Source organism: Mercenaria mercenaria, chromosome 7, assembly GCF_021730395.1.
Source record: "Mercenaria mercenaria strain notata chromosome 7, MADL_Memer_1, whole genome shotgun sequence".
Taxonomy (NCBI): Eukaryota; Metazoa; Mollusca; class Bivalvia; order Venerida; family Veneridae; genus Mercenaria; species Mercenaria mercenaria.
Genome location: NC_069367.1, coordinates 34,679,583 through 34,705,323, shown reverse-complemented (window position 1 = coordinate 34,705,323; position 25,741 = coordinate 34,679,583). Strand labels below are relative to the sequence as shown.

The window sequence follows — 25,741 nt, the reverse complement described above, 5'->3', positions numbered from 1 at the left end:
GCTTGTTTGATACGGGAAGCCTATTTTAACATAGGTTTTCCCATATTTAGTTTAGGAATTTCCTTTTCTGCGTTGGATTTATTTTTGCGCGTACATAATACTGGGTATCATGTAAGAATGTAAAACGAGAAGGGCTTTTGTTGATGACGTTATTTTATTGAAATGTTTTAAATCATAGAATGTCTTAAGGTATTAGATCACTAATAGTAATGTTAACAAAATGGCCTTTGCTTTGTATATTCTGAAAGGTAACCGTGTTTTGCACTATTTTGCAATTTTTAAACAACTTTTACCGTGCCGTTTTTTTTATAAATTTTGTATAACTTATGGTATCTCCTCAAGCTCAAGTAGAGACAAATTTAAAAGTGATAGCCACTATCCAAAACGTTTGCAGAGAACTCATTTTACCATTAATTTCAATAAAAGAAACATCAAACTATTGGTAAACAATTATAAAACACAAAATAAAAATGTCAATATCATTTTTTCTATGGTGCCTCAAGTAAACGAATTTAATGAGACAGAATTACATACTTCAAAATTGAAAAAAATAAGGTTGAATGCTGTGTTTCTGTTTGAATTTTGTTTGCTTACTCCATTTAAAAATAACCTTAGGGCAGACGTAAAACCTACCTAAATTTCTTCCACAATATATAATCTAAGAGAGAAAGCAAAATAGAGAACTTTCACCGCGTGTAACTCAATATTTTTAAAGATGTGTAACTCTACCCCTTCTGTTTATGTAGTAAATTTACTTTGAACACCAAGAAATCGCTTGTAAGAAGTAAAAACTTACTAGAAAAAAAAGGAAAATAAGGAAAAAAAATTGGGTCCCAGTAGGGCTTGAACCTACGCCCCCCTAAGAATTGCAGTAAAAGTAGGTTTATGGTAGGAATTGAATACTCTTCAAAAAGGAGGTTCTCTATTAGTGATATAATACCTTAAGTTTTTGTCATCAATTGTAATTTGTGTGTGAAATTCACAAAAAGAAATGAATAAATTAAATCAGTAAATATTGCGCTTTATGATATAAGATTTTAGGATAGGTTTAAACATTCGCTTGAAGACTGTCATTCTGACACACATTTAAAATGTTTGCTTGTTGTTTTTTTTTGTCATATGCAAGTCAAAGCTATTCTGGACTGACTAAATCAGTGTGTCTGTAAATACATCAGTGAAAGAAAAGCATTTGATAAAAATTAAGGATACCTAATTATTCTGATTAACTAACTAAACAGACAGTATGTTAGGATGAAGTTTTTATCACTAAAAATGTATTGTCTTGGAATTAGAATGAAATAAAAAAAAATATTAGGTATCCTTTACACCTTAAAACACCGTATTGTTTGTTAACCCTTAGCATGCTGGCCTTTGCGACCAGTGCAGATCATGATCAACCTGCATATCCGTGCAGTCTGTTCATGATCTGCATTGTTTGCTAGATAAGCACCCCTTTTAACTGTAAATGGTACTGACTAAACGGAAGATGGACAAGTTCATTACAGAAACTTAGCAGGTTAAGGGTTCAGAGAAAGTACTGATTTGAAAAGACATGAAAAATGATATGTTATAAAACTTGTTTCACATACTAGTAGTTTTCTTTAAAATCGCAATTCGTAAAGAACGGAATTAAAAATCATGGATTCTTATATGCTTATTTCATATATTTTCTAATTCCTAACACTGTTCTTTTTTATGTGGAGACATCATTCTGATAGATATGTTACGATTTAGCCAAGAGATAAAAGATATAGATCTAAATTCAGTGCGAATATGGAAATACTTTGAACAATTTAATGGAAGGTCAGGTTTAGTTTCGACAGTTTCTACATATTTATCACACCAGGAATATGTAACCATTTGATTAATTAAAACAAGTACTTGTCACATAACTGGTGACATCATTTTGATCGCGTCAAATAGCTACCCTATTTTGATGTGACCACGTAGTTTAATACATTAGTGCAGACCTATTCTTGAGATAAAATCGTATTAAGTGACAAAAACGATCATAGAACAATAATTTTCACCCCGTTCATGTGCCATTTAGTTTGGCTATCAGTGATACATGCATTTTGTTTTCAATCCATTAATGGGGAAATTATCAAAACAAATAAATATAATTGTGTATGGGAAACATTTAACTCATTTTCTGAAAATGTATTGTATATCAAATCTGGTTAATATAAAACCTTTTTTTTTCATTCAAAAAAGAATAGAAAAAAGACTTGTCACGTAAGTTTGCGCTTTAATTTGCTGATATAAGTGATACCTCATGTCTACTGGCCATTGAACAAGAATTTTGATACCTTTTAATAACTCATTGATGATGATAGCGTCATGGCTTTATCGATAAATGACCAATTTGTCAAAAAATACTACAATACATTTTTGGCTATTTATTAACCTTGTTTGCCTCATATATTTTTCAAGTACAACGTACTTATACCTGTATAAAAATATGGAATTTGCAGCGACCTAATCCTCTCAGGAAATAATATATATATATCGAATCTCATTTGTTACCACATGCCTAAAGAATGTTAGGAGGCAAACATTCGTAATAAAAGATTAATTCTAGGATCGAGATAACAGTCAGTGATTGAATAGACCCTTATCCCTTTTAAATAGATATTCAATGAAATTGCCATTCACATTCCTCTTACATAAAAATCATTGGAGGAAAGACTTACCTAAATAAATGGAGAATTTAAGTTATAACATGTTACATATTTGTCCTAACAGTGAACAGCTTAAGGACTGATATTCATACCGCACATGTAATGCCATTGATTTGATGAATTCAACCATTATTTAGTGTCTTTTAATAAGGTAATATACGCTGTCGATATTTGCAAAGTGGTGGGGGGGGGGGGGGGGGGCGGGGTCCCAGTTAGGTCTATGCGCAAAATGTTTTTTAATTTCATTTATATTTTATGACAATATACTTACATGTTTTAAGTTTCATTATCATGTGTTACTGTTACCAGTTTTGACTTACTTTTATAGATATTCACATTTAAAGTGGGTGGGGTAATCTGACATGTGATCAACCAGGAACATAATTTCCGTTATTTTTTTAAAAATGGTTCTAATGGGACATATTCATATTCCAACGGAACAGTTTTTATCTGTTCCTACTGGGAACTAACAGTACTAACTATAAACAAAATCTAAGTATTTGTTTCTGCTGTAAACTATCAACTCATAAATGAAGGTCACTTGTGGTAAATCAGTTGTCCTCCCTAGGAATTTAAAATCTTATATAGGAACACACACTTATATTCTGATTATAGTAAATACTGTTAGTTCCCAGTAGGAACAGATAAAAACTGTTCCGTTGAAATATGAGTATGTTCCTACTTGGAACTAACAAGATTAGTTATATGTGTGATGTAACTTTTGTACTTGTTTGGAATAATATGTCCGTTCTCTCTTGAAACTTCCAGTGTCTGTTCCTTCCTGGAACTTATAGTGGCTTATTGAGTGCAACTGGTATATGTTCCTACCTGGAACTAACAATACCTAGATTGCTGTATGTTCCTGCCTTGGAACAAGTGTAGATGATGTGTTTGTTCCTTCCTGGAACCTACTTGATGGGTTCCTTCTTGGAACTAACAGTGTCAAAGTACAAAATTTAATGCAATTACATGTATACATGTAAGTATTTGTTCCTTCATAGAACAAAAGTACTTGAAGCTTGGTGCATTTATGTTTCTGCCTAGGAATTAATAACTAATGTGTTATGTACATGAAGGTAAATGACCACTGACTGCAGTGCATGTACTGTATATTTTATTTTTAGTTCCCGGTAGGAACAGATAAAAACTGTTCCATTGAAATGTGAATATGTTCCTATCTGGAACTAACAGTGCCTGTACTGCATATTTTATGCAGGTACTGACAAAACAGATAGAATACTAAAACTACCTGCACTAAGGCCACCTGAAAGAGACTGTCAAAGCTGCCAGTAAGAAGACCTATATTCATGTATATTCTAAACTACATTGGAATTGCGAATGAAGAAAATTTAATCTTAATATAAACAATAGCTTTCCTCAAAATATACTGCCTCAGGCAAAGCCTTTTGTTAAATACTTTTAGATTTCAGGGTTAATTTTAATTGTCTACATGTCTTGTTCAAGGTCTATGATTTTTCCATGGCACACTTGTATAAAGACGAAAATTGTTTGTTAAAATTTATCAACCAAGTCTGTACTTAATACAATTAAGATAGTAATAGACAATCTGGGGCCATTTCTTAACAGCTGCACAATTTGTGTAGTGTTGCTTCGAATGTTTATTTACCACACCCACTTTTTCCAAGTTTGAGAGTGTACCACTCTTTTAATATTAATCAGAGTGTACTGATATACTATCATTTTAATGTTTATTTAGTTTACAATATCTCCTGAAAATGACACCTGAATATCTCAACTAATAAAAAATGTTTTAGCTTTTTGGTGAAGTTCGTCCATTGAAAATCAGTAAATTTGAATAGACCACTTTGTGGCTCTGTGATGAAAAAAGTATTCAGTACAATTTAAAATGCAACATGTTGTGTGAATGTCCATTGCATAGTTATTTTATCATAAAAGTTTCAGGTAAAAAGTTAGAACAATTTTTTAAAAAATAACGGAAATTGTGTTCCTGGCTGGTCACATGTCAGATTACCCCACCCACTTTAAATGTTAATATCTATAAAAGTAAGTCAAAACTGGTAACAGTAACACTTGTTAATGAAACTTAATACATGTAGGTATATTGCCATAAAATATAAATAAAATCAGAAAACATTTTGCGCAGACACCTAACTGCCCCCCCCCCCACCCCCCACTTAATATCTTTACAAGACTTTATTAGTTTTATCTTTCTAGAACTCGTAGTTAACAATGTTTTCGTTTTATTTTAAAATTAATAGTTTGGGTATACATGCGAGGCAATGGAAAGTTGATGGAAACAAACACACTAACAAGGAATATCAATGATTTAGGGGTGTGCATGGATATGAGAGTTATGGAATAGACAAGAAATAAATCCTGTAAAACTGTGTCTCAAACGAGTGACTGTGAACTTAGCGGGTAGCCCATGACACTTTTTTGCTGATAATTGAAACATAGTTACGAAGTAGACAGTATATAAACCCTATAAATACCGAAGTATGACCTTGATCTTGGAGCAAAGGACCCGCGGGTAATTCACATTGCTCTGTTATGACAGGCAAATAGTATATCAAATACATGTAGTATATCTACATATTGTAGCGATAATTCAAATATATATCTTAAAATAACATTTAAACTGACATAAATTATACGTTTTGCTGATTTTTCTTAAAATGTATCTCTGTCAGGTCAGATTCAACTTAATTGGAGCCCATGTACAAACACCATGGCACTTTTCTTTTGGATCAGATATTTTATTTTGCAGTCCATACCGCTGATAAAATAGTTCAGCCTGCAAAACATTAGGTTACAAAATGTTATATTTTTTCGAACAATTTAAGAGAGTATAGGACATTCATTGTGTGTTTTATTGGTCAAAAGGTTTTGGCTTTGAAATGGGTCATATCATACATCACTTTTTTGTCTTTCATAATTATCCTCCTTATTGCTTCTAGAACGCAGTAAAACGCAATACTGTGGCAGCAGATTTTGGTAGCCCATATTTTGTTGTAAATTTTCCTTATAGGCTCAGAAAAGTGTACACATAACTTATATGAAGTCATAATGTCAGAAAACTACTTTTATTGTATTTTGGAAACATTTTGAGCAGATTTCTGGCTGTTTCAATTCGGACACGTTTTTTGTTTGCTTGTCACAAAATGAATGAGGCAATCTGACTAAAGTACATCTCCTGTTACGCTACGCATAGGATCTGACAACGAGCTATTGATGGCCTCGTTCTGACAACCCTTCCGCTAGCCAATCAAAAGCTAACTTACAACATTCTGCAAGCTTTGAAAAGCCTTGGTTTTTGATATCAACAATTTTTATGTCGAAAGATGTCAGATAGCCGGTTAGCTCAGTCGGTAGGGCACTTGCTCTGTAAGCGAGAGGTCCCGGGTTCGAGCCCTGGATTAACTGCAAATTTTTCTTACTCTTTGACATTCGAACAAGTTGTCTGATTGGTTCAAACGAAAATAGATTTGCAAAAATAAAAATAGCAATATTGGAAATCCAAAATATACAGAAGACGAATGTGAATGGGTCGTTCTCAGATCTTCGTTTAGAAGATCAAGTACTTTAGTCAGATTGATGAATGAGGTATCCATTTAGCTGTAATGCGTTTCACTATACTAGCTTTCTGTCGAAAAGTTAGTCTTGCATCAGACTTAACCAACTCGCATACGTCTTTGACCATATTGTTAGAAGTGACACTATAAGAACGTCCAGGTTTTGGTGCATCATTAATGGAGTGAGTCAAAACCGCTTTTAAACTTCTTAACCCATTACGTGTCTATGGCATACGACATTTTATTCTGCCCAAGAACAATTTCTCAAAAATTTTCTTCGCAGATACTATGCCCCACCGATAACTTGATGTTTTCAAACAAGATTGTAAAAGGATTCAAATGGAACATTTTTATCCTTAGAACATACAGAACTACCTAAAACATAAAACATAAAATGGTGCCGATTCTACTTTTCTACAGGTATATTACTTTAATATCAGTCCGTGATGGACACATTCAACCTACAATGAAATTCTATAACCAATACTGTTTCAGTATTTTCAGAACTATTAAATAACCATTATGCTACAAAGTCTTCTGATTCGTCACTTCTAATTTAATAGGTGGATGTTTCATCTGCAGTTAGGAAGTACAGAGATATCTTGATTATTTCCTATGAAACTGTAAATGGATGAAATATCATTCAAATCATCATTTGCAATTTAGTTATGGCATCTGCTTACAACGGGGAGATTTATTGTTTGATTAAAGCAATCATTTTCTTAATATATAATGAAGCTTTAGAAAATGAAGATTTTGTCAAATTCTGCCATATAGAAAACAACTTGATTCGACTATACTGACCTACCTTAATTATACTGCATATTAATTGGCTGAATAAGTGTCTATAACTGCTGTATACTAATTGATATTGGAGCTCGTCAAGCAGTAATTCTGACATTAAAATTGCATAACCAGTACTGTATCAGTAACTTCAGAATTGTTAAACAGCTCCAGAGATAAAAGCCTTCTAATTTAATGGGCGGATGTTTTAATATACGAATGAATTCCGACGCTACAAAGACAGAGCTGTCTTGGTAATTTCCGAGATGAAAGATCATTCACTTGATACAAGCATAGTAAAATAGTTTGTGTTCTCCAATTCAAAACGTAGAATACGAGCGTGTAATGGCATCCGTGAACGACTGAGAATTGTCTTTTGTGGATGAAAGCAATAGTTCAACGAAGGTTAATAACCATCTACTGCTCGTAGCTCTTGTGTTGGCGATTATTTCCTGTTTCTTTTTTTAACTTAATTATAATAGTAACATTAATGAATTACAAACTAAGGACACATCTAAAATTTGTCTTGAGCCTATCGTATGCAGATTTACTACTTGCGATATATTACATTGTGATGAAATTTCAAAAAATATCCTACTTTACTAAATTTCTTTTTTGATACTGCTATAATGGCATTTGATATGTTTGATCAGTTTAATTACTCGGTACCATTTGAAACAAACGCGACTCAGAAATTCAATCTAACCTCTTCGAATTCTGCTTTATTAAAATGACTATAACTATTACTGTAACAGTTTCATGCAATACCATCATAACAGGAGATATTAAAATTGCAGACAGAGCCAATGTACAAATGCCTTTCATCCTGATTCGAGTAAAAAAGTTTTGAGTTTAAGTGTACACTGTGAATTATTGCATTAGATGTTGGATCAAAGCATAGCAGGTACAAACATATGAGCCGCACCGTGAAAAACCAACATAGTGCATTGGCGACCAGCGTGGATCCAGAACAGCCTGCGCATCCGCACAGTCTGGTCAGGATCCATGTTGTTCACTAACGATTTCTCTAATCGCAATAGGCTTTGAAAGCGAACAGCATGGATCTTGACCAGACTGTGCGGATGCGCAGGCTGGTCTGGACCCATGCTGGTTGCAAACGCACTATGCTGGTTTTCTCATGGCGCGACTGAATGATTATTAGTAATATCCTGCGAGGATGATTTCTTCAAACTACATGAACAATTGAGTTAAAGTATGATCTGCCAGTTTGAGTTGTTCTTTGTGATTAATCTAGATCCGGAGACTAAATATTTATGACAATATCTTATTTTAGCAAACTTCTATGTGACACGTAGAAGCGAAGGAAAATACAAATATGCTACAAATTTCCTGAGACTGAGATTAAAATATTTGCAAAATTCATTAATGTTTATAACATCTACTAAGGAAACAGTTTGGTTTGATGCATTATTGTAGTTCACAAACCACTATTGTATACATTTAAATAGTATGATATAACATATTTCAGTGATTTAAACAATTAAGTGAATCTTCCCTTGAGTTACGAACACATCTATAACTGAACAATATAACTATTTATTAGATCGTTGTTTTCAATTCAGTTTGCTTGTGCGTCAGAGCTATAGATTTAAGAAATTATATCTTATTCTTTATTAACCCTTAGCCTGCACTGGTCGCAAAGACAGAATCACTTGCCGCCAGCAGGTTAAAGGTTAAATTTAGCAGCGATACTACTAACTTAGTAGTACTAAGTATGTATTGCTAATAGCTTGTGTTAGTCCAGTGATTAAAGTAAACATTGTATTTAGAAGAATATAATGTCAAATAATATAAGAACAGCTACAAAATATGTATCTATGTATGTAATATATTAATCTGAATGGTATTGTCCTGCTTTCCATAGTTATGCTTAAGTACGAAATAAGAATTCGAATATATGTAGTATATGATATTCAGTACATTGTAACGTATGCAGTGAATGATTTACAGAGTAGTGTAATGTATGTAGTATATGACTTTCAGTACAGTGCAAGGTATAAAGTAGATGATTTTCAGTACAGTGCAAGGTATGTAGTATATGATTTTCAGTACAGTGCAAGGTATAAAGTACATGATTTTCAGTACAGTACAAAGTATGTAGTATATGATTTTCGTAAGAGTGCAAGGTATGAAGTACACGATTTTCAGTACAGTGCAAGGTATGAAGAAAAACACGATTTTCATTACAGTGCAAGGTATGTAGTATATGAATTTCAGTACATACCTTCAGTACAGTGCAAAGTACGTAGTACATGATTTTCAGCACAGTGCAAGGTATTAAGTACACCATTTTCAGTGCAGTGTAGCGTATGTAGTAGATCTATATGATTATTTCTAGTTTATACTTATTTATTTCAGCTCGAATGTGACGAAAGCTTCACTCTCGACTCCGCTTCCTGATAAAAAAAACATTGCTGATGTCATAAAATAAGTCATGGTCGTGGCCCCAGTAAGGCTCGAACCTACGAGCCCTGGACTGAGTGGCCGACACCTTATCCACCAGACCATCGCACAGTACAGTGCAAAATATGTAGTACATGTGTGTGATTTTCAATATACTACTACGTCTACACATCACGAAATAGGAAACCTGTGTAAAAGTTACATATGAGACTAAGAAAGTGCAACCTTGTTGATAGGTAGCTGAAATGTAAGCGTGTCGTTATATATACTTAACACTACTAACAGTTTGATATTTGTGACTGAGCTCTCTCTAAAGTCACATTCAGAACCAAAAGTACAACACTAAATTGCAGTCAGTATTCAGTAGACGAGTGAGTCAACTTTAATTAATACGTGCTTGATATTCAATGCCATGCTTGAAAAAAGATACTAAAACAGTTTAAGAGTTACAGTTCTATTTCCTTTATTGATAACCATCCTGTAATGTAATCAGTTGTAAGTGCGTTTGTAACAGCTAAGCAAAGACCTGTTTATGGTGACGTCGAATTGTACAGTAGTTTTTCAACGTCTGATTTGACCGTAAGTCTCGCACTAAATGGTTTCGATGACTTCTGCCACGGTGACGCCACGCGTGGATGGCCAGGACACGGAAGGTTGTTTACTTGTTCCGGATATCATGTACTATTGATAGAGATGTTAAATATACGGCCAATGAGCCGCAAAATCAATAACAACAACTTCATACATAAGACTAGTCTAAATTTGACCAATGCTTTCGACGCTTTGGAAAGTCTCATTATGAATACGACAAAGACAGTATAAATTAAACACTTTCTCTGAAAAATGTTATAGAAACCCAAACAGGAAATGCATGTGCACAAGTAAGTACGTGATTATTGCTTTGAGAGGATTGGGTTTCAGTATCCGCTTTTATAACATGTTAATCTGTGTCACATAATACCAAAACATTCCATTACAAAAATTAAAGTGTATAAAATGCCAAAAAAGGATCAAATCTCACAGGAATAGCTTTGTTTAAAAAACATTGTCTCATCAAAACAAAATTATTTATGGACATATAAATGATAAAAATCTACACACATTTTCTACAAGTAAAAACAACAAATTTTGTGATATCCTCGCTGGCCTAGGAGTAACAGTAAAAGTGGTTTAAGTGCTTACAGATAGAGAAACCGTTTTGTTCTCAACCCTCGTGTTCATTTCCTAGACTAAATGGGGAACTATCTTAAGAGTAAGGTCCATGTTTCGGAGAAAAAATGTTTGAACATCACCAAATCATGAAAAAGAAAGCATTGTTTACATGAAAATGAAACAGCATATAAAACATGTATATTATTCACAAAACCATCGTCAATTAACTCATATAGGTATTGAATTCCGGTGACGGACTGCATGACGGGCCACAGTTCTGGATAGTTCAGCGCCTTTAAAAACTCACCAGTTTTAAAAAAACTGTTACATGTCTTCGTTTTGATACATTTGCAACAAATCACCAGACTGTGAATGTTTAAACTTAACATAACTAGGTAAAACATAGTTTTTGACAATATATTTTTGTTTACTTTTATTTCTTTTAAAATGGCATTCCTTTTAAAGGGGGACAACTACTTTAGAATATTTTCAGTATCCAATTCTATGGGACTGAACAGTAAAACATGTATTGGACAGATAAGTTGTTTGTCAAGATGTTGTTCGTTTACTGAACATTTCTGTTGTTTTGTGATATACTGCTAAACATTAAATAACTATGAAAAAATCTAACACTCTTGAAACAAATTCATTTACTTCAACAAATAATTATTTCCACGATAAAAATTTAACACAAAGTTCCAAATGTAAAATTAGTACAAAAGTGAACTTCAAATTAGCTTGGCAGACTCCGATGTGCTACCTTATCAAACATTAAATACTAGAAAAATAAAACATAATTTCAATGTAGCTGCTTAAAGCTCACTGAATAAAACAGTTTCAACATGTATCTTAACAATTAAAATAAGAAACTTATTTTAATCTAGCAGTATGAAAACATCTTCAAAAGAGTTTCAATAAAACATTTAACTTTAAACAAAAATAAGACTTAGCTAAGACAGAAATAATAAGGTGTCCTTTTTTCCTCTTTTATTGTAACAATTAAGAAGTATCTTTAGAATTTCAGAGCCGGAATGTGTATGGCTCTTTAAGAACAGAACCCTTTCTTAAGAGAACTTTAACTTACATGATTAAAAAAGACAAAGTATAATTTCAGGACATCAGTCACATGAATAGACTTAATTTGAATAGATTAATTAAAAACCATTGAAATTCCTTATTACCAACTTATTAACACCGCATGGGCATCCAGCGTCCGTAGTCGAAGGTAGTGTGAAAGATCTTCTCATTTATGACCTAATAGGCGATTGCTATGTCCACTCTTAAGACTGATTTAAGAGTCTGTAACCAAGTAATTAATCATAAAGTTAAAATTAGAATCTTTTAGTAGACCTTACCCCTATAAGTTTGTTGACTTTAAGCTAACATCCAAGGAAGACGACAGGTCTTAAGATGCAAAAACGACAAGATAATGAAAGTGCTTCTAGCTTATGTTTGAGCCCGAAATTTCTTTCCAAAAACCTGTCTATATTTCAAAATCAAAATCAAAATGACAATAAAGGATTAAAATTCTTACTGAACAATATATTAAAAAAATGTACGGGATCATAAACAATATACACAAAAATTTACTGCATAATAGTATCAATTCATACTTTTATTTATTATTATTTTCACTGGATCCGCCCATGTATTAATGGGAGAAAAGTCGTGTGCAAACAAGGCAATTCACGTGCTGTTAATACATTATTTCTATTTTTGAAATGCTTTCCCAGAGACGTATACGTATTTCTGCGCAGATTGACATCTGCTATCTGCGTCTTGTTTCTTTCATAAAAAAACCTCTTCATGAAAGATGCAATCTAATCCATATAATGTTTTGCTATATCAGTTTCAAACGCCAAAATGCACTGCCCCCAACAATGTTCGTACTCACTTCTCTCCTCTCCTTGTTTACTCCCCTTTTAGAAGTGAGCGTCGATTCAGTTTTTGTAGACAACCGTGACTATCTAAGAATTGCATGTAACTTGTAGGACTGTTTGTTTTTATGAATCATATTAATGATTTTGGTAAGTATCAGTCAACATGTTTTAATCTAATTTCTCGAAGAATTTATATATACAGCTTGAAAGCTTGTCACTACGTTCGTACTCATCCGTACTCTAAATGTGTTTGTACTCAAAAAACAAGACTGTAAAGTTATTAAGTAATATAATTTTGTCTGTCTGTTTGTTTTGGGTTTAACGCCGTTTTTCAACAGTATTTCAGTCATGTAACTCTGTACCAGTACAAACCTGTTCTCCGCAAGTAACTGCCAACTTCCCCACATGAATCAGTGGTGGAGGACTAATGATTTCAGACACAATGTCGTTTATCAAATAGTCACGGTGAACATACGCCCCGCCCTAGGATCGAACTCACGACCCCGCGATTCATAGACCAACGCTCTACCTACTGAGATAAGCGGGCAGGCTTAAGTAATACCCCGCCCTAGGATCGAACTCACGACCCCGCGATCCATAGACCAACGCTCTACCTACTGAGCTAAGCGGGCGGGCTTAAGTAATATGAGCAATTATTGGTAATGTCATGTTTATAATAACGAGAGATAAAAAATCGTTTAAAAACCTTCATATCGTGCTTTTTGTAGTGTTGTTGATTTCTGGGCCCCGGTTATGGATATTTAAAACATGTTTACCGTTTACAAGAACAACAGAATGGTAATTAAAAAATGTACCGGAATTGTAAAGTCATCACATATGAAAACAATACATTTAGTCGTCGTGTTGTGTTTTTTATGCCAGAATAGCAACAATACACGTCTGTTTTTTGTATTCGGTCTCGGTCACAAACCTTTCCGTGGGCTTCTGCAGACGTTAATACACAAAAAAACGTGTATTATCCCTACATTGTTTTTATTGGGTTTTATGTGGCACCGACACAATTATAAGTCATATGGCGACTTTCCAGCTTTGATTGTGGAGGAAGACCCCAGGTGCCAATCCGTGCATTATTTCATCACGAGCGGGCACCTGGGTAGAACCACCGACCTTCCGTATGCCAGATGGATGGCTTCCTCACATGAAGAATTCAACGCCCCGAGTGAGGCTCAAGTCCACATCAATAAGGGATAAGTGTATTAAGTTAGCGACCTTAACCACACAGCCACGGATGAACCGGTCAACTCATAAGTATAAACACACTTTTTAGAGCCTCGTACAATATATATAGTATATTTTACTAAAACCAAAGTATTAAAGCATCCACTATTTAGAATTATTTACAAATATTGAGGTATTAACACAAATATAATGTTTTAACACTTTCTAGCAGTTATCAATGTTTTAACAAATACTGTATTGACACTATTTAGAAGATATTGGAGTATCAGCTCGTTCAATATTTAGAATACTCTACATGTATCAAAGTACAAACACAAACATTTAGTATTAACACTTCCTAACCAACTCGTACAATATTCTAATATGTTATACACATTAACAGTTTACAGGAATCACAATATCAACCCACAAAATATATAATATTTTTGTATATCAAACTATTATCACATACAATATTAAAACTTTCTAACAAATATATGAAAAGTTTAAACACGTAGAATATTTACAATATGTTACAAATACCGAAGTATTATTTCATAAAACATTTTCAAAACGATACTTTTTGCAAAGCACTTACTCAGAAAATATCAAAATTTACAATTTACAAATTTCAAAAATGTATTCATTAGGCTTGCTATAAATTGTGTTTCTATGTTGAGTTCCTGTGTTCTCTTCTAGCGCTTGAAGAGCTGTTTTCTGCGCTGTGGCACTTCTATTTCTTCTAAACAAAATCTGTCAGCTCGTAGTCTAAGCTGGTTATTAGTGTGGTCATAAGCAAGGTAATTTCCTGCTGGAAATTGACAAAATGTAAACATATTTCAAACGTTTATAATAAATTATGATTTAGAGTATGGCTCTACTCTAGTTACTCATCTTCTTTTAACATATTGAAACTCAAAATCATTATATGAATCTGCTTGCAAAGTCATTTGTGTAAATTTGGTATATAGTGGGGAGAAAGACTGATGGAGTGTGCTTAATTAACTGGTTTAATATCTGCAACTGACCGTTCCGAGTGTCCTTGTTGTCTGTTTAAACTTTGTTTATGTATGTGTGTGTATGTGTTTGAGTATACGCACGCGCAGGCGGACGCACGCACGCACGCACTACTGTGGGGTTTTGGTTTGTGAACGCAGCTTTTTATATCACACATTTATTCTTTGTTTGAAGTGTAACATATGAACTAGATCAGTTTCAATTAAAGACCAAGAGCTGTGGTTATTAATCCGTTATATGATTTCTTTCTTATAGAATGCTGCAATTGCATATTTGTAGTAGTATATCGAGTGCTGCTTGTAAATGACCCTTGTTTCATCTTCATACATATTCCCATGTCTCTACAAAAATGTCTAAGAAAATAATAACATACTTCTTTTTGTTTTAAATGTGACGATACCTCCTGCACATGTAAAACCAAACCAGCAGGGTTTCCTCTAAAAAGGAAATATAAAATGACAAAACAAAAATACAAGCGATGACATGACATTGTTTAATATGTCTATAACATTGCTTATCAGAGAATTTCGTTAATAAAGGTAACGCTTGAAACATATACATGTGCTAATAATTTTGACTTGAATTTGATTCTTTATTCCTAAATAATTAGAATACGCCAGAAAGATTATGAAAATGGTTCATATTCATATCAAATAAGAGGAAAACATTGTTAGGAATAAATAAATACAAGAAAGAAGCATATACTGTAGGAAGTCAAGATTTAGAATTCTATTCTCCAAAATTTGTGAATGCAAAAAAAAACACTATGTGATATTAAAGTGTCTAACTCATAAATTCTTAACAATAATAATAATATGTGTCAGTATCATCTAAATGTATTGTTAATTCTTTTCTGTTATAGACACACAAAAGTTTATTTTTCTTTTCATTATGAAAAGACGAGCTACTGCCAATTTTCTTTAAATGTATTTGTTGTTGTTGTAAGTTCTGTTCTAACTGAAATTTAAAAAAACTAGAAACTTTACAATATTTAAGCAAGCAGAAATATTAAGAATTTAGGAACATCAACATACGTACTCTTAGAACAATTCTTCCTTTCTTATCGTCTGCAATAAACCAAGATCGTGTGTGGTCACTTAAAGCCACCGTGAAACTAAAATCTTCATTCCTGTACTGACTTACTATCTCGTGTTTCAAAAGTCGCTCTGAAACATATCAACACTGACCAAAACAACTTATGTTTTAAATATGCTAAATGTGACAGCTATAGCGTGTATCAAAATAATGTTAAAATACGGTCTAAGCGTTATAAACATTTACTTTCATGTAGCTTAAAGAATTTGTTAATTTCGAAACATTAGCTCTGACACGTTTATAATTATATAGGTTAGGCATTGACAAAAGAATGAAAAAACAATCCTACAATTCGGTCTTCCGAGTTCTTACGAAATTTACTAAAACTTATAGGGTCTCATTCTGATAGAAAATGTCACCGAGTTCAAACATCCCCTGCTATTTATATCAAATATTCATGATTATAATCCATGCACTATTTTCATATATAAGTGACAACTTGTATTGAATAAAGCCTTGATAAAGTTACTTCTGTTTCACCAACCATTTCCTTTGAACTCACCTGGTGGCCCTGATTCCAATTTTCATTCAATTTATTTTTCAATGAATACAATGCCATTTACTTTTCTTCTTATTTCATGTGTCAAATAGCGGATACGTAACAACAACATTTCAGTTGTTTGCCACAAATGATTTAGATAACATCTGAGGGTTGAACGCAATACTGTCGTAAGTCCTTCTTTATTTAATAGGAGTTACTACAGTATTGCGTTCAGTCCTCGATTTATTCATGTATCTAAAGGTACAGTCAACGAGAAACAGAAACCATCATTATTATTCAAAGAAAACGCCCTCTCCCTCACCAAAAAAAGGAAGACATACTCCATATAGAAATGTATGAACATCCGCCCAGCCCGTGTAAACATGTACACAAATAACAGATGAATGCAATAAATAAATGAAAATAGATTTGGCAACCTGACAGATTCACAACATTTATGTAGAAACAAAACAACAGTCTCTTGCTCCAGATCTCATTTCATTAATCCTCACCACTTTTAAACCACAAGAAAATGTACATAAATCTAAATGAATGTTTTGTATTGTTTTAAAAGAACATCCTATATCTCCTAAATGATTTAATCTCGCTAGGACTACTTTTTGGAACGTAATAAGTCACTATAAAGTAAGATATACCGAAAATTATGAATGTTGTATGTAGAGTTTACATATAAAAAAGTCAAAGGGTCATAGTTCAGTGATAAACCATTAATACGTGAAACTCATGCTGTAAGAGCAATTTTGCTCGCTTCTGATCATTTCTATGAATTGTCTCTAAAATCAAACCAATAGTAAGGAAGTAGTATTCAATGGGTAATAACTGAGCAAACAATAATAGAAGCGGGACTTGTCAATGGTATGCACAACCCAGATTTATTAGAAATTCTGTTGTAGTTTTTGACTAAAATCTAGACCAAAATTTTGGAGATGAGGCCTGAAAAAGAATCTTTGCTTAAATTTTGTGTTTACAATCGAAGGTCAAAATCACACAACCGTTGATTTAAATAATATATATATATTTGTTACTAAACCTTGCTACTTTCCAAATACGTTTCAGTCGGATTCTCCAGTAGTGTAGGAGCAGTAGATCGGATACTTCTCCAGAAATAAACTTTAAGCCGTCATTACAAGACATAGTACAGGCGGAACTTGTCAGGACTGGGCTTCAAGGAAGCGCATGCAAGATAAAAGCGGACGGACAGACAGGGAAGCAAAAAACAGTCTCCAATGAAATGGAGAGACATAATCACTCCCCGCCACGTGAATCCCTGACATACGTGACAAAATCACATGAATACAAACTTTAGCAGGAACATGTTCTTTCAAATATGCTATGTTCATCGACCAAAATTCGTTGAATACTTACTTGTCATATCACTTTCATCTCCAGCTAAAGTATCTGTGTATACGTGACCATTGTCTATTGTTATATAACGTTGTGTGCCTTGAATTTTATACAGGTACAAACTGTTAAACGACATTTCCATTCTATTCCTTCTCAATAACTGTGATTGTGTGACAACCTTTATCGGATGTTCTGGAACACATGTAAAAATTAAAAGATATTTTGAATGTTTCGCGAAAACATGCTCTAAGCAAATGGCCTTTGTCGAATCAACAGGTAACATATCCTACAAATTGAAGTTAAATGCTTTTTAAATTTCAAAGTCAACACTTTCAACTGCCAAAAAACAACACTTATTTTATAATACCTATTTCCCTCTTTAGAGTAAATGTTGTAGATAATTCTATCCATGTCCAACCAGAACCTCCGCAACAGCCTGGAACTTTTTTCCTTCGGATAACCTGAAAAAGAAACAAAATATATGAGGTTGAATTCCGCAGTCTTGAATTTAAAGTGATCATGCGTTTTATTTCCAGATAACCGAAATTCGACTTAAAATGACATTTCAGGCAAGTGCTTTCGGGACTGGACTTTAAAATGCCTTCGAGATAACAGGCATTTTGAAATAAGCAAGATCATGATATCGAGTTTCAACTGTATGCGTGCTTTCGTACACGCGTACGTGCGTGCGTGTGTGCGTTCATGCGCGCGCACGTGCGTGCGTTCGTATGTCAAGAAATCGAGAACTAAGAACATCAAGCTGACAATATAGGTACGCCAGTGGACACTTGCAATTCATCTTGCAGCTTATATGACTTTGTTTTGTCTGTATTTATTCGCCACGTTCGAACGGCTGAACAATTGTGCAACAACACACATAAAATTGTAGGCAAGACAGTTACCAGCAAGCAAGAAAAACCTTTGCCGTAATAATATGAAAAAACTTTAGTCAACACAGACCAAGAATAAATATTGTTTAGTAGTTCTGTTTACTTTGTAGACGTACACAGATAAAGATTGAATCAGAAGATGCGTATTACCTTACCAATGATTACTCGGGCTTGGTAATCCTGTGTCGTATTCAACTGTACTAGATACAGAGTTGATCGAAAGATGCGATTTACCAAAGATGACTAGGGTTTGGTAATCTTGTGTCGTATACAATATAATAAGTAAATTGAAAAGCAAACAATAAACATACATCTCAATAAATGGTAACATCATAAAATCGTCGTATGAACCTTTTCAGCAATTAACTGTTTTCGCCTAAAGAATTGTTAAGACTAATAAAAATATTGAATGGTTTTTACCATTTTAAAAGAAGATCTTCCGTCAACCTTAATCTTTAGGAATATCTGTAAGGCTTCGTTATGGGTAATGCTTGGAGCAAATACGTCCCCATTCATAAGTACTATTTCATCATCATTCCTGCAAAAAGTTACAAAAACAGTTAGTCAAAAACACACATTTTATAAACTTCTTAGCAACAAGTAACCATGATTACTAAAGTTAAAAAGAAAATGTTGTGTTTCCCACGCCATATAGTCACTGTCCTTCACACCGATGCTTTCAAGGTAGCCGTAACAACCACACAGTATTTGACCAGATAACAATGTTTTTATTTGTTTTATATTTAAAATATTTTCTTATTACCTTTAAACATTTAAACAAGATACTATCTTTGTTATACATTCTTATTTAGCGAATTAATGTTTGTGGTGGGTTGGAAATATGCATTTTGAAATACCCGTTTCCGGTAACATTCCATTGTTTGTTTTCAATTTTGCATGAGCTCCATGTCTATAACACTATTAAGATTGTAAAAGAGAGACTAACAGACAGTCGGGAGAAATTTTCTAAGACATAGAAACATTTTTCATGTGGATTAGAGCTTACGCAATGGTCCGGTGATATATTGCTTAAATACAAACCAGGTGTAGTGAGGTCTATCCCCAATTCTCCAACTAAGATAAATTATAATTACTATTAGGATGTATGGGTTCTTTACACTTGGCACTCTAAGGAGCAATGAACTTTTCTGCAATTCTGCAATCTTCTGTATATTACAGTATCCTGCAATTAACTATAATTACTAACAGTCTTTTGGAGAAGTCGCCGAATTTCCGATGGCGACTATAAACAACATTAAGTACAAACACCAAAAAATTAGTGATGGCTAAAATATTTTGAGAATAAAATTATGGATATAGATAACCTGTAAATGTTTTTTAATATAATAATAAATCTTATCTATAAAGAAAACACTCCCTGGTTAACTAAAGACGTGGTCTTAGATTGAAATAAGGTTGTTTATGCCAGAACTGTATAATGTGGAATGAAATTGACGGTACAAACATCCTAAAATATACAGTTTTTCTATTGAATTTTATAAGTGCACTAACTTTAGTTTCATTTCAGATGCAGTACCATCAGCATTAATGCCTGTAAACATATGTCTTTTATATTCTGAACATTCATCTCCATCCCGTACTTCAAAAGTTGATAATTTTGCCTCTAATCTATAATCTTGTCCGTGAGTATCTGGGTCACTTACTAATATATCGGACACTTTTTCGGGTACCTGAAATATATCAATTTATTCAATGCTTCTCTTTTCAGTAGTGTATTGAAATACAACGGTTTGAATTTTCAAAACGATAATTTTATTGGCACTACGTATTACGCTTAAAGATGTACATATAGATTAAATAAAATGTCCATCGTATGTTAAGTGCTGTGTGGCGGCCGTAAAATGTCGCCCCGACTTCATCTCAGTGTTGTTATATTTTCTGGTCCTTCGGGATCATTGATTTCAACTCATTTAGATTTGAAGATTGAATACTGCTTAAGCCGGTGCTAGGGGCGTGGGCAGTGTTGCATTTTCCATTACCGCCCATGAACAGACTCAATCAAACCGAGTCTGCAATTTTCAGTTTGCCTTGTTCTCGATGCTTCCGAGGGATCTAATTTCCAGATTTTATTAGAATGTATTAGGAGACAATCAATCTTATATAACTAATGCTTCCAAAATAAAGCACCGTGACGTTGTCATTTGTGCCATGCATCTGACGTTGTATGGTGTACGTTATGTTGGAAAGAAAAGAGAGAAGCTTTTTGTTTAACATATAAGATTAAAATAGCATTAACTTGAGAACTTTCATTTTTTCACCCGTGGTCACGTTACGTCACAAGTAAAATACTATTTTCACTTTGTGAAAAATATTTAAATCTTACAGTGGAACAAAGAAATATCCTCTATAACCCTGTAAAAACTAATTAATACTTATTCATATTTCTGTTCTTAAAGTTTAACAAAGCGAAATTATAATCTGTCTTCTATTGGTTCAGATACGTTTAACATTCAACGTTAATCTTTAACAAAAGTGGATCAATTGCTTAAGTGGATCGTTTCTCACATTACAGTATTATGTTTTATTTGTGCAACCTACATAACATACTGTAATTGGTCCTGTTATGAAACTGTGTAATACTCAAGACCAGAAAATAAAGATGTGATCTTTTCTTTCTTTGTCTTAGACGGTGCTTTTCTGCTATAAGTTATTTTTTGCGTTCTTTTGTCGAAAATTAGGTTCTAAACTCAGTAAAAAATTAAACAGATTGAAGCCATGTGGGAAATTTCTTTTTTATATGTCATACTGTTATTTTATAAATTCAAACTGATTTTTTATGAAATGCTTATGATGATTATTATAAATAGTTGATATAACCACCAGTTTCCTAATTTCTCTAACTTTCCATTGGCACAAAACCAAACTATTATCATGTACCAAAGATGACTACCATATTTCTCCCGTGTTAGTTTTTATTAAGCATAGATAATGTTCTTCAAGAAATTGTGGGCTACAGACATTTGGAAATTGAAAAAAGGTCAAGCTGTGAATTGTAGCCCGTAGACATTTGTTCATAAAAAAAAGAAATAAAAAAGTCCATGTATAAAACAAAGGTGTCCACAGACGGTTGATTCTAGTTGTACAACATCAATTATCTCAAAGATGTACAATTGTTACATTCTGACAATATTCCTGTCTCATAAAAACCACAGAGATTTACCTAGTGAACATAGTGCATCAGGTACTGAAAAGAATGTAACCATTAATAATGAAAAATAATATTGACCTGTGTATTGATTTTCGAAGCTTTCCTTCAATACACAGGTGCTCGTCCAGTCTTTGTGACCGTATATGAGTCCCCCATAAAAAAGTAAAAAAAACTATTGTTTTTAATACTAAAACGAAAATAAAATATTAATTTTTCTTTGAAAAGGTCCCTATGTTGCCGTTACGTTATGGTGGTTTACTTGGACCCGCTGTGGAACAACCAAAATTTCCACTTCATATTTTATTCTGCTTAGCCTGCTGCCTTAAATAACTTACATTTAAACCCGAAGACGCAAAGTAAGGCATAGGTTTTCTACTTTCGTTTTGTAACAAAATGGCCGATTGTCACTGACAAGTTTTACAAGTGTTTAGACAAGTTGGCGGATTTGAATTTAAATCTTAGTTATTTAAGGCTGTTGGCTAGACAGAATAACATTGTTTACGATTATTTTTGTCCTATGAATCCGACTGCACATGATACAAATCAATTTACTTTTCAATGTCATCATTTTTCCATTATGTATTGGAAGCCATTTTGTTTTCAGATTTGTGTTGTTGTTTGGGCAATTATTTCTGGAATTTCATTCACTTGCTTCATTATCAACTAATAATTTACCCATTTGTTGCTTTCAATGTGGGTGGTACGTAATGCAAAACTAACGAAAGAGAACGTGTCCTAGTCTGTAAGTCAAAACTTAAGATTTACGAAATCAAGGAATAGCATCGTACACATGATAATATTTGGCTGTACATCTTACATTTCATTTGTGTTGTACAACTAAATCCTACCGTCTATTGAGGCCTTAAGATTTTTATTAAGCCAACCCGTGTACGCGCAACTATTCACATATATATCCAACTAGCAGCTCATTTTCTAACTCCGTTCTGGAAATATTAGTTAAATGTTCTTTATTCATTAACCTTTATCAGATCTTATTGCGTATATCAAAAACATTTTGGACTAACATTCCCTATGTATTAAGAATTTTAACAAAAATCGACTTAGCTCTTGGTGTATTGTATCAGCCGTATCTTCCAACGAATTGACACATGACGAGAATATAGGACAACATCCCCGTTCTTCAGTTTTATATAACAGATGAGCATCCTCTGGTAAGTCATCTGGAGCACTACTTAATGTTCTTTGATATCCGCGCCTTTGCTGTAGTTTCGACATTTTCGGTGATAAAATAAAATGCGTTTATTCAAGTTGATAATATAGATGGAAAACCTTCACTATCTATTAATAAGTCGTTATACACCTTTTAACCAATACTTCCGTAAGAATATGAATGTTTAACTTTATGTTCTATTCAGAACATTAATTTGATATGCGAAATGCAAAACGGTTTTACCGATAATCATAATTATATCAGAGTAATTAAACACTAGAGATATTTAGTGTTTGGATGCTATGTTAATCGGTTTTAATTTATAATAATTATCAGACAGACAGACAGACAGACAGAATATTTTATTGACGTACAGTTTTTTGTCATAAATACAATATATACACATACATCAAAATATTATCCTTACTTGATTCTTTCGTTGCATGTGCTTTTGAATATACTGGGCTGGTTTAGTCTACCTGGTGTTTTATCATCCGTTATTTCCTATGCCATTACTCAGTTAGCATGTAGTTAGTCAGAGTAATACATAAAAATATATCTTATACCTTTTAATTTCAGCATTTTCATTATATCATAGTTTTACAAAATGATAAAAAATTCCGATTTACTAATTACGATCTTCTTTTAAAATTTCAAGTTACTGCCAAAAGAGGTGCATTTATACTTAAAGTAACTGTTTAAGCACGCGTGCGTTTATAGCGTCTACCTTTCAAACATCGCCAAAGAAAAAGGTCTATGAAAAGACATCAAAATTAGTTTAATTAAATAATTTGTTGACATTTATCTGTCTAAGTTTAGTACTGAAGTCTTTTTTCTGCACTTTTGTCATATAACAAACATGTTGCCCAAATTACCGAGTGGGTTTAAAGCGACGAAAACTGCGCAGTTCTCTTTATATATACTTTCCATTCAGTGACAAAGTAAACACTTGTAGGTATTCAACTCACATCCTAATTCTTCTAGTAGTATTGGTTTTTCGAAGGAGTGATATAACATAATTTAAGATCCTTTTGTAAAAGGGAATCTTTATTATAGCATTTATAATGAGGAGTAGAAACACTTTGTAGAAATTATCCTTATGTATTTTGCTGTTAAAAAGGAAAATGACTTGCAGCTTTTTACAGTATAAGTAAATAATTTGAACATGAATTAAGATAATACAATATCAAATCATATGAGCCGTGCCATGAGAAAACCAACATAGTGGGTGTGCGACCAGCATGGATCCAGACCAGCCTGCGCATCCGCGCAGTCTGGTCAGGCTCCATGCTGTTCGCTAACAGTTTCTCCAATTCCAATAGGCTTTAAAAGCGAACAGCATGGAGCCTGACCAGACTGCGCGGATGCGCAGGCTGGTCTGGATCCATGCTGGTCGCAAACCCACTATGTTGGTTTTCCCATGGCACGGCTCACATATTCATTCGTATCCAAATTAAAATCAGCATATGAATCGGGGCAGAAACTGAGCTTTTACTTAATTAAAATAAGGGCAAGTGACAGTTTTAATGAAAATGTTTTGTTTTCTTTTTGTCGGGGTTCACGTCGAACCGACACAATTATAGATCATATGGAGACTTGCCAACTTTGACGGTAGACAGGAAGACATGAGGTGCCTCTCCGAGCATTATTTTATTACGGATGGGCACCTGGGTAAAACCATCTACTTTCCGTAAGCCAGCTGGATGAATTCAACGCAGCGAGTGAGACTCGAATGCACATCGGTGAGGTACAATTGATTTGAAGTCAGTGACCTTTACCGATCGTCTGCGGAGTGCCCTTAATGAACAAGTGCCTCTTTTAATATTAAGAGAGCCATCATGGCCATAAGATTCACTTGACCCTGAATATTTACGTTGAATATCATATTAACAACTGCGTTTAGGTCAGATTTAAGGGTGTACCTTACAAGGATATAACGAATATACTCCCAAGCGGTCATTCAAATATATCTCTATATATTGATTAGTAACCCCTTAAAGGGATAAATGCTGTCACCTTCCCCCATTTGAATACATTTAAGAACTTTTTTAAGAATGATACTTTAACAAATTTAGTATAAATCCATCAAGTGCTTCATGAGAAGAAGCTCTTAACATACAATTCTATTGTTAGCTCTTCTGGCTGTAAAAAGGGAAAAAGTGCCCCATTATAATAAAATTCAAATAAAATTAATAAATTAAAGAAAAAAAAAAACACGCACGGATACCCATGATTTTCATAGTTTCTTTCTGATGTATATGATATAAGTTACTTATACAGTAAAAAGAAAACATTTGTCCGTTAAAAATATTAAAAATATGTAGTATTTGTAACAGTTCTTTTTTTTTTCGAGAAATTTTCTAAAAAAAAAGCACATAACATAAAGAACAACATTTCTCGTAAAGTTTGGAAATAATGGTATAATAAATTAAAAATATTCAGCTTAGTTGTTTTATTCCTGAATATTTTACTTATTTGTCATTTACTTAAGTTCTTTGTGCACATATTTGAATACATATTTCGAACTTGACATGTGCTTAAATACTGTCCAATAAAACGGTAAGACAGTACTTGTAACGTATCCCGGATATATCGAAGGAGGTGTCAAAGAGGTTCAATGAATATAGTTGAATATGTAAATATAGTACCAAGTATTGGTGACTTCAAATACAGCGTAGTTATGTTATTTTGCTGTTAGTTATGTAGCTTTCTCAAATAATGTCAGCTACCACCGCTGAAAAAAATTTTGATTGTTTTTGAGAGGCAATATTTTTTGAGGTCTTAAGTTTGTGTTTGTGACCAAACACATTATGTGGCTTGAATATTTAAAATCAGATTGTTCTCAACTAAATTTTACCTCTAAAGGAATAACTATTGCTTTTCATTAACTCTCACCTCCT

At 33.3% G+C, this 25,741-nt stretch overlaps 1 protein-coding gene across 5 annotated transcripts; it reads right to left on the bottom strand.

Moving 5' to 3' along the window:
• Positions 1-10,285: 10,285 nt before the first annotated feature.
• On the bottom strand, positions 10,286-23,412 carry LOC123554441 (uncharacterized). 5 transcript variants are annotated; one of them, XM_053548088.1, is made up of 8 exons: positions 23,269-23,412; positions 20,014-22,891; positions 18,922-19,039; positions 17,979-18,072; positions 17,633-17,803; positions 15,709-15,836; positions 15,044-15,107; positions 10,286-14,464 (listed from the first exon to the last, which is right to left on the bottom strand). In XM_053548088.1, the coding sequence occupies exons 2-8, from the start codon at positions 20,061-20,063 to the stop codon at positions 14,349-14,351; spliced, it is 741 nt and encodes a 246-aa protein (XP_053404063.1). In that variant the 5' UTR covers positions 20,064-22,891; positions 23,269-23,412; the 3' UTR covers positions 10,286-14,348. The 5 variants fall into 5 exon arrangements, with proteins under 5 accessions (XP_053404063.1, XP_053404066.1, XP_053404065.1 ...); XM_053548091.1 differs by lacking the exon at positions 23,269-23,412 and having other exon boundaries at positions 10,286-14,461; positions 15,705-15,836; positions 20,014-23,073; XM_053548090.1 differs by lacking the exon at positions 23,269-23,412 and having other exon boundaries at positions 15,705-15,836; positions 20,014-23,072.
• Positions 23,413-25,741: the final 2,329 nt, after the last annotated feature.

Bases quoted from the DNA above. Each gene is read 5' to 3' on its own strand.
- LOC123554441 (XM_053548088.1), bottom strand. From the start codon at position 20,063: ATGTTTACAGGCATTAATGCTGATGGTACTGCATCTGAAATGAAACTA. The intron at 19,040-20,013 runs GTTAGTGCACTT...AACTTTTTGCAG, and splicing joins GCATCTGAAATGAAACTAAA to GAATGATGATGAAATAGTAC. The intron at 15,108-15,708 runs GTACGTATGTTG...TTTCCTTTTTAG, and splicing joins AAGGAAGAATTGTTCTAAGA to AGGAAACCCTGCTGGTTTGG.